Consider the following 10,136-nt stretch of genomic DNA (forward strand, 5'->3'; position numbering starts at 1 on the left):
TATGTCTCCTTCTTATATCTCTGTTTATGATAGTCTAATGACATCTACCTAAACCTCCATTAGAGGGGTTTGATGAAGTTTGATGAAAACTTGATAAGTTAGTTAGAATTATTGCTTGTTAAGAGTTTTACTCTAGAAGGATAGTTGATTCGCCATGACAATGGGTTAGATTTTTTCACATGCTAATTATTAGTTGGCAGAGATTTCCATGAGTAATTAGGGATTAACACTTAATCTTATTTGATTAGAACTATAATAATCGACACTAGCATATTAGGAATACATCAAGTGGATTCAAATCTCCCTAATCCCTTCTCCATATTCACATTTCAATATTCTATTATCATAGTATAAGTTAAACATCTTATTTAAGTTCAATTGCAATATTAGTGTAATTCAATTCATTACTTTCAACTGTTTTGTTAAAAGCGATTAAACTAGCGGAAACTTACGTTTAAAGGACTAGGAGTGGAACTATTTCTCTACTCCATTTATTGCATGATTCAAGAGAGTAGATAACTTTGATAGTCTAGAGTAAAATTACTATAGCTTTACTTCTGTTTAAGTTTAATTAGTTAAGTAGGAGTAAAATAATAGTTTTTACATTTATCAAAACTCATATAGAAGCAAGAAAAGAAAACAAGGATTTCTCTAGTGTAAATTTCTTGAAGACCTTATTCTCTCAAACTTGTCATTTTTTATTTTCCATTTCCATTTTCTTTTACACCACCACCTAAGCCCCACAATACCTAATAAAAACATCTAGCTTAATTAGGAGTAAAATAGTGTACTAATAAGAGTAGATGTGATTGATCGACGTCGGCTCTTCTGTTTATCATTAAGATGTGAGGAAATGTGTGCCACTGTACACTGGAGTTAGCGAAACATGAGTAGAAAAATTAAGAGCGAATTTGTGTTTCGACGCATACCTATGAGAACCTATTTAGGGACGCTCTCCAAAGGATCCAGAAATGGCCCTGCTTATACAGTTCAATGTAAGGTTCACTGTATGCATGTTCATATGTAGATGTTTTAATTATTGTATGCATATTAACTTGAGTTTTAAAGGAATTAATCCTTGTTCCCCTGCTAGAAAGATGTATAGATATCTGAGATAAATTTAGGAAACAAACTTTTGTTACTGAGTCGTTGTAGTATAGATGAAGTTTGTGAGTATCTTCTTTGGAAAACTCTCACGAGGCTATAACTCGTCCACTAGGGAATTCCTAGTGGTTTAAGGCCTTGTTGCATACGGTCAATGCAACCGCACTCTGTGAAATGAGAATTAGCTTAGGACTGCACATTTTTGGCCACTTATCTGTATATATGTCTCTTCTTTGCTTGAGGACAAGCAAAGTGCTGTTTAGGGGTGGTGTGATAAGCACCCAAAACTGTATTATAAAACCCCGTAAAGACGTAATATTTTGGTTAATTATGTGCTTAATAATCATGAAATAATCGTATTTTTGTGATTTTATATGTTTGTGCAACCAACGTAAAAATGGCGATAAAGCCAGTATTTAAGCACGGAATAGTGAGTATATGTAAAGTTTCCGATTAAGCCCATGTGAAACCCAACAAAGCCGGACTAAAGTCCAAAGACTCAAACAGGACAAAATCAAGTCAAAAACGAGATTACATGCACAGGAGCATCAAACTTCCGAAGCTCATATCTCTTGAACCAGGACTCCGAATTCGGCAAGTAAGTTGCTCAGACAATCAGTGCGACGAATTCTACGCAAAGGCGGGAAGTTGTAAAAATGTCAAAAGGTCGGACCGCCATTGGGCGTAGCACGTGGACCCACTTTACGGGCCCACAAGATTGGATGAGTCATCATGTCCCAAGTCAAGCTCACAAGTCAAACAAATAATTGGCACCACATGACACCTTGCATCTCATTAATTAGCAAGACTTGACTTTGGATTCTTGTAATAGTGATTATTTTGTCTTGATTTAGTTTTAGATAGGAAGGAATTTAATGTGGGAGGTGGCTTCACGTGGGATGGAAGAGAGAATGCTCTCATATGTAGTGAATTGGTAAATGAGAGCATTCATTCCATGTTCAATTATTTTTCATTTTTAACTGAGCTTAGTTTTTTTTTTTTTTTTTTGTAATTGTGTTAATAGCTACTTTAGTTTTTCTCTAAATAAAATCTTGTTCTTTGAAGTTTAAATTCAGTTCTTTACACTCTTCTTTTCTTCTTCTTTTAAACTTATCATACAATCAAACATATATATTGCATACAACTCCAAGGATCATGAGCTAAAACCCTCCTTTGTGGAGGGCTAATGATGCTCATGTGAGGAACAACTTTTGTTATTGATTTTTAGTTATTTGTTTAGGACAAATAAGCTAGACTTTATATCCTACCCCAAAATGGTAGTTGATGTAGAGTCTAGTTAGGAATTGAGGTGATTTCTTAGAAATAAATTATTGCTTTTGTTTCTCATACTAGCAATATGATATTAGAGATAAGAACATATTGTTAGATATCAAACTCTAATTTTTATTAAGATTTGTCTATAAAGTCCTAGAAATATTAGAGATACAATAGACTAGATTCGAGCAATAAAGGTTTTTCTTCACATGAGTGGATTTAACTCTCCACACCTTTCCATCCATCTATCTCTCTTTTAGTGGTGCATGTTTACGTAACTTTTAACTTAAGATATCTAAAATCAAGCTAAGTAGTTTTAATATTACTCAACCATCAAAAATCTTTCTCACTAGTTTCCCTTCAACAAACTCTAATCGTAATGCTATCCTAGTCTTAAGTTGGAATGAAACCCTTACTCTAACAATACATACGAAGAACGTGAGTAAGGAACTTGAGTTAGTACCAAAACGGATAAAGAAACTTCAATTATTTACCCCACAAAAATGTTATCATCAGTATGAACAATCAACAATGATTGTTCATATGAACAATGAGTGTTCATAGCTCATGTTAAGGTATGAACAATGATTGTTCATACTATACCTATTTTGTTCATAGTGTATACACCGGGTCGTTTCGGTTAGGTCGGGCTATTTATTATTTCGTACTAGGGGTATACTTGACCTTTCATCTACCCGAGCCATTTTTAATTTCGTTTCAAGGGTATACTTGACCTTTCATCTACCCGGTCCTTGTGAGTGATTAAAAAAAAGTTTTCCTCTAGAGTTACTTTTTCCCCCGATCTGTCCTGTTTATTCTTTACATCATACTATTTTCTCAAATGTCCATCTTCTTCCCATTTAATATTCACTGAGAATTTGAATATTAAATTTGAATTTGATAACCTATCTTACTTCAGACTAAGAATTTGATAACTTTGGTTTTTTAGTTTGAATTGATTTGTTGTAGATTGGAAAAGATTATGCTATGTAGAATAATGCTTCAAAAATTATGGTATCCTAGATATGACGGAAAAATGACAGTAGAGATAGACTAGACCTTTCTCCTAGAAATAACAATAAGGCCACCTATAAATGTCTGTTCAAAAACCATGTAGCGAAGAAGAAGAGGAGAATATCTCCACTAGAAATCGTCATAAATTAGATTATACAAACTCATTTTTTTTGTTCTTATTTTGTCATAAATTCGATTATATAAATTGTCTGATACTGTGATATTGTACACAATACATTCATTTATTTCTTTAACTTTGTAATTATAAATTTATAATTCTATCCTATCATTTTTTATTTTTTTTTTAAGTGGAAATTTTATTCATAATGATAACGAATTTTACAAATAATTAAGGACAAGTGTGCAAAAAGCTGTGCCGCAAGTCCTTTCTAAATAGCAAATCATATCCTTCAAAAAACAAACTCGTTAGAACCAGCTATCATAATGTTATTATTGTCCATAACTTTCTGAAGTAGCTTGAGAAGCTCAACAGACTGTTGTTCTAAGAAACCGAAAGTGTCGAAACTGAAACAGAATGAAACAATATTGGTTAGCCCTACAAGCTTCCTCATGCTTCTCCATCTTCCATGTCGCTGCTCTCTTAGCTATTTCTCCCACCTCAAAGCCACCATTCCCTAAGCGTGCAACAAACTTTTTTTTTTTTTTTTAATTTTTAAAGTGGAAATGTTATTGATAATGATAACGAGTTTTACAAATGATTAGGGCAATTGTGCAACAAGTTGCACTGCAAGTCCTTTCTGAATGACAAATCTTATCCTCCTAAAAACAAACTCGTTAAAACCATCTATCATTATGTTACTGTCCATAACTACTTGCAACCTCTTAAAGAGCTCAATAGACTATTGTGCCAAGAAACCAAAAGTGTCAAAATTGAATGGAATGAAATAATGCTGGTTAGCCTTACAAGCATCCTCGTGTTTCTCAATCTTCCCTGTCGCTGCTCTATTAGCTGTTTCTCCCACCTCAGAGACTCCATTCCCAAGCCCTACCAACGGAGAGGCTCCAGTAACATCCACACATACATGCTTCCCTTCAGACCAACTGTAGATCAATACATCCGCAGACCGAAGTGTTAATCTTCCTTCATTCTGATCAGTGAGAAAATTAACAGGAGCCACCTTCTTCACTTGTACCCTAGCCCTCCAAAATGCATCACATAAAATGTCTCTGACATGATCGTGTTGGTATTTGAAACCTGGAAAATATCGACAATGTACTGCATGGTCCCCGAAAGCATCCAATCTACTCTTTTTGCAAACAGGGCATAAATCACCGTTAGAGTACAAAGGAATCATGAGATGACACCGGATAATAGAATGATACTCCACTGACGACATATGCTGTCCAAGTCCCTCCATCGAAATAGCAATTAGAAAATCATTTGCGTGTTTCGACTGCAAGCATTCCATGACTGCCTTTTGATGAGCAGATAAATCAAACTCCCTTTCAAGACCAACAACAATCCTACCGTAGAACACTTCCGCCAAAATGTTTTGTGGTTTTGAGGAGACGGTAGTATTCACAGCCAGAGAATTAATGTCAAAATCGGGTAGGCAAAGATTCAATGCACTGCTAGCAACATCAAGAATCTCATCCAAAGGCACTGGACCACAACTCCTAAGAATGTGGTTCTGAAGCTCAGAAGTCTGAAAACGGGATGCCACAAAAGCAAATGTAGATACATCAGTGGCACAATAAATACCTAAACCACCCAGATGTAATGAGAGTGTCAATAAACGCTACTACAAATCACCGAAGCCAGGACCATCAGAAACCACAATACCCTGGAGAACACTGCGGAGATGCCGATCGAAAGTCTGAGCTGCCTCTTTGAAAATGGATGGTGGACAAGTACGAATCATGAAGACCAACTTAGAGAGCCCAACACAAACTCGTAAGAGCGCTAACTCACGTTGTGGATCTTCCAATACAGCTAAACAGTCCATCAAAGTCATAACTTTGTCAATACGCTTGCGAGCAAGGCCCATGGAAAAAGATGCATCAGTGCTAACTACACTTCTAAGCAACCTGACCCCCTGCTAAGGATGGGACAAATTTTAAGGAAAGAGACCGGGAGTAGAGCGATGTGGATCCGGTGATGGCCAAAATATCTCAGTTTTAGCCACATTTAGAACCAACCCATAAGTAGGTCCTTCTTCCTAAATCATACCCAAAGCTGTCGCCAATTGTTATGTATCCCTGATTAGAGTCCCATTGTAGTGGCCCATTTTATAACAGAGGACTGGGTCAAAGAGTGAGGGAGGCAAGATAAGCGGGTAAAATTTGAAGGAGGCGGGGAATCGGTTCGCGGAACCCTAGAATGAGGCGGGGGCGTGGGAAGGATTTGGTTGCTTTGGAGACGATGAGAGGTTCCGTCAGATGAAGGGACAGTTAGATGGCCCAGATTGAGGGTGAAGGGGTATAAAAAGGAATGAAGAAGAGAGAAAAAAAGGGCGCTCCAAGGAGTGAAGAAAGGAAAAGAAAAGAGAAAGAGAGAGAGAGAGAAAAAAAAGGGAGGGTGTTGTAGAGAAGTGATTTGGTTGCTTTAGACTATAAGAGTTTTTTTGGTTCTTACATTTGGCACCGTCTATGGGGAAACACGAGCAAGAAAGAGATGGCACCTAAGAAACAGGTAGGGAGACCGAAGAAAGTGGTTGTATAGGAATCGATGCGCGAGGTAGTGGTTGGGGAAGAAGGAGATAGAAGAGAGGAACAGGAAGCGGAAGAGACGCGGCTCATGAGAGAAGAGATAGGGAGGCTAAGAGAGGAGAATGACGAATTAAGAAGGGAAATGGAAAGGGAAGAAGAAGAGACGGACAAAGAGGCGAGCGAGGATGCGGAAGAGGAAAAGAATAATGAGCCGAATCTCGTGGAAAATCCGGTAATCGGGTTGACGGTGGAGCAGGTTCAAGAAATGATAAACAACGATAGGGAAGCTAAAAGCGGCATAGATGAAGCGGTCGAAAATCGGCGGGGAGCAGCTAGTCCGGATGGCCGATCGAAATTTGAAGTCGCAACCCGATTGGCGGATGGCATTTGGGCATTTGGACTCTGAGTCCCAAAGCGTTTCAACCAACCTAGATTCGAAGGTAATAATAAAAGATGGAAAGGGCAATTCGGCGGATCACATCTTCCACTTCCAGCAACAAATGCCACTCTGGCAAGAATTTAGATATGACAGTTTGCGATGTATGATGTTGTTCCCAGCTAGCCTTAAAGGGGGCATCATAATATCGATTATTATTATCGACTACCTAGTTTATAGGGTATAAGAAGCTTTCAAGAATTGGAACAAATAGCGTTTATAGATCACTTCATTCATCAAAAAGCGGATGGTGGATATCCGAATTGTTTTATTTGAAATTGACATTATTCATTGACGTCGGACAAAGATCCATAGAACATTCATCATATCCGGGAATAATTGTTTTAAGAACAACCTTTCGGTTCAAAGTCTATCGGAGACATTGAAGGTCGAAAAAAGCGTGGATGAAAGAACTATCTCTAATAGTGATTGTATTTGAAAAGGGTTGCAGCCGTTTAGGGGATAGTTTAGTTTACACCGGTCGGTAGCAAAGAATGAGATTGCAACATTGCATGATCTATATCCGCTCATCCTTTACTTGTAGAAAAGTTTTTGATATCCGATATCAACAACATCCACATACCACATCTCACATACAAAAAGAGTCCAAGAGATCCGGGGAAGGTGGTGCTATCCACGGAGAAAGACGAGGGAAACAAGGAAGGCAAGTGTGTCGAGAAGGAAAGGGGTGATATCATGGATACAGTAATAAAAAAAGCCGAAGGGATTAGAAAGAAGAACATAGAGAGAAAAGCCATACCACGGGTGGAAGTTACACCCCTAAATAGATCCCTCGAAATACTACTATCACGATAAAGAACATGGGGATATGAAGGGCCGTTTTAACACACCCGAGAAATACACAGTAAACCTTTTCTGCGCTTACCATCAGCCTACACAATCATGAGACCGATGGTTTAATATGCATGCACTAAAGTGGATGGTTCAGTGTTTGGTGGAAAAAGGAAAGATGAGGGAGTTTATAAGGGGAGGACAGAACGAGGAGGTTATACCGCGACAAGATCGTATCTTAGGAACCATTAACGTGATCTTCAGTGGAGAAGTATTAAGCCATAACGCTCATAGAGACAGAGTGCGAAGAACTCCGAGCATCCAACAGGTTAATGAGGGGATCGATAGATCATGAGCAAGAGTAGGGAAAGCGGAGGACAGGGATAAGATAGTCTTTCGTAGCGCGGATCTGCGGGCAGTGGATTCTCCCCTTGAAGACGCATTGGTCATCACGGTGGCAATGGGCAATTATATGGTGAAAAGGGTATTGGTGGATTGCGGCAGTGCCGTGGATTTGTTGTTCAAAGGGGCGTTGGAAGAAATGGGGATCGATCATAGACAATTGAGGCCTCCGCGGACTAACTTATACGGGTTCAATGGGAGTATGACTGGGCCAATGGGAGAGCTCTTACTACTAGTGACCATAGGTCCCGTGACTGTGTTTGCGCGGTTTATGGTGGTGGACTCGTCATCCCAGTACAATGCAATTCACGGGAGGCGGTGGATTCATGAGATGAAGGTCGTCCCGTCAACTTACTGTCAAGTGATACGGTTTCCCGCTCCCTCTGGTATGATGAAGTGCGGGGAGATCAAGTGACAGCCAAGAACAGTCATAGGGGTACAGTTAAGCGGTTGATCCGAGGGCCGAACGAGGAAAACTCAAATCCAAGGAAGAGGCAGGCATAGCAATTCTGCGGTGGAGGAGAAGGGGGACGCGACAACAGGTCTGAAGACTTTGGATGAGATTGAAGTGGTGAATATAGGAGGGGAGGAAGAGAGGTTTACAGTGATAGGGTCCCCTTGATGGATGAGTGGAAAAGAGATTTGATTCAGTTCTTGTCAAAAAACCAGGACTTGTTTGCATGGACCATTGAGGAGGTTACGGGGTTGGACCTGGAGTTTGCCTGTCATCGGTTACACATGAGAAAGGAGGCAAATCCAGTAAGGCAAAAGATGAGGAGTATTAGGCCGAAGTATGCAACAGGCATTCGCGAGGAAGTCGCGCGGTTGAAAGGACCGGAATAATATGAGAAGTAGAGTTCACGGATTGGTTATCCAATGTGGTGGCGATACCTAAAAAGAATGGCAATGTACGGATGTGCGTAGATTTCACAAACATGAATGCCGAGTGCCCGAAGGACAGTTACCTCATGCCGCAGGTGGATGAGTTGGTTGATAGGACAGCAGGATTCAAAATATTTTCATTCATAGATGCATCGATGGGATACAATCAGGTCGCATTGTACGGGCCAAATCAGGAGAAAACAACATTTGTAGTAGAAGGCGACACATATTACTACACGAGGATGCCTTTTGGGCTAAAAAATGTCGGGGCCACGTTTCAGCAGTTGGGGGAGAAAATGTTCAAGAGCAAGATCAGGAGGGGCATGGAAATATACATAGACGATATGGTGGAAAAGAGCATGTCGGAGACAGAACATTTAGATGGATTGAAGGAAACATTCGGGATTTTGCGGAAACACAATCTGAAGTTGAATCCAGAGAAATGCATGTTTGGGGTGACCACCAGGAAGTTCTTGGTCTACATCGTAAATCATAGAGGAATAGAAGCTAATCCAGAACAGATAAGAGCATTGGTAGAGATGTCGTCTCCGCAAAACATCACAGAGGTGCAGCGCCTCGCTGGGAGAGTCGCGACATTGAATAGATTCATTTCCAAGTCATCAGACAAATGTATACCGTTGTATCGGTTGTTGAGAAGTACTCCGGACTTCGTGTGGACCCCGGAATGCGAGGAGGCATTTCAAGAGCTGAAGAGGTATTTGGGCAAAGCTCCATTGCTATCGCGGCCGGAGTAGGGGGAGAAATTATATCTGTACCTAGGGGCCACCGAGTATGCGGTCAGTTCCATTCTGGTCAGGCTAGAGGACAGAGTGGAGAGGCCGGTGTATTTCCAAAGCAAGATACTGTTGGACGCCGAGATGCGGTATAGCAGAATGGAGAAATATGCCCTGGCCTTGATCTTCTCCACCATGAAGTTGAAACTGTACTTTGAGTCACACTCAATAGTGGTGGTGACCAATCTGCCACTTAAGCAAGCATTAAGGGCTGAGAAGTCGGGCCGAATGTTGAAATGGGCAGTGATGCTTAGCTCCTACGAGATACAATATCAGATAAGAACAGCGGAGAAAGCTCAGGCCGTCGCTGAGTTCTTGGCAGAATTCCCAGCAAAGGACCCGACGTGGGGAGAGGAGATGGTCATGGAGTCAGACAAGGAGGGGGTGCCCGATCAACTAGATCCTTGGGATAAGCGGAATGGGTGGAGAGTGTTTGCGGATAGGTCAGCTTTAGACGCATGCAGCGGCATAGGGGTGGTGTTGGTTACTCCGGATAATAACAGGATCGAGTTGACCATGAAACTAGGTTTCGCGGCATCCAGCAACGAAGCATAGTACGAGGCCGTTATAGCAGGACTAAGAATGGCGGAAGATTTGGGAGTGAAAGACTTGATCGTGTATTCCGATTCGAATCTGGTGGTATGTCAGGCAAATGGGGGTTTTGCGGCCTGGTGTCCAAGAATGGCCAAATACTTGTAGGTGGTGCATCAAAGAGCTAGCAAGTTTGCAAAGCTCCAATTTGTACACCTAGGGCGCTGGGAGAATAG

General features: G+C 40.5%; 1 protein-coding gene across 1 annotated transcript; it reads left to right on the forward strand.

Annotated features, from left to right (window-relative positions):
- The first annotated feature begins 9,468 nt into the window (after positions 1-9,468).
- Positions 9,469-9,924, forward strand: LOC147523425 (uncharacterized). The gene has a single exon (XM_086571028.1). The coding sequence runs from the start codon at positions 9,469-9,471 to the stop codon at positions 9,922-9,924; it is 456 nt and encodes a 151-aa protein (XP_086427154.1).
- Positions 9,925-10,136: the final 212 nt, after the last annotated feature.

The sequence above is a fragment of the Coptis chinensis genome, chromosome 1 (genome assembly GCF_015680905.1).
Source record: "Coptis chinensis isolate HL-2020 chromosome 1, ASM1568090v1, whole genome shotgun sequence".
In the NCBI taxonomy this organism is placed as follows: Eukaryota; Viridiplantae; Streptophyta; class Magnoliopsida; order Ranunculales; family Ranunculaceae; genus Coptis; species Coptis chinensis.

Bases quoted from the DNA above. Each gene is read 5' to 3' on its own strand.
- LOC147523425 (XM_086571028.1), top strand. From the start codon at position 9,469: ATGGAGAAATATGCCCTGGCCTTGATCTTCTCCACCATGAAGTTGAAA.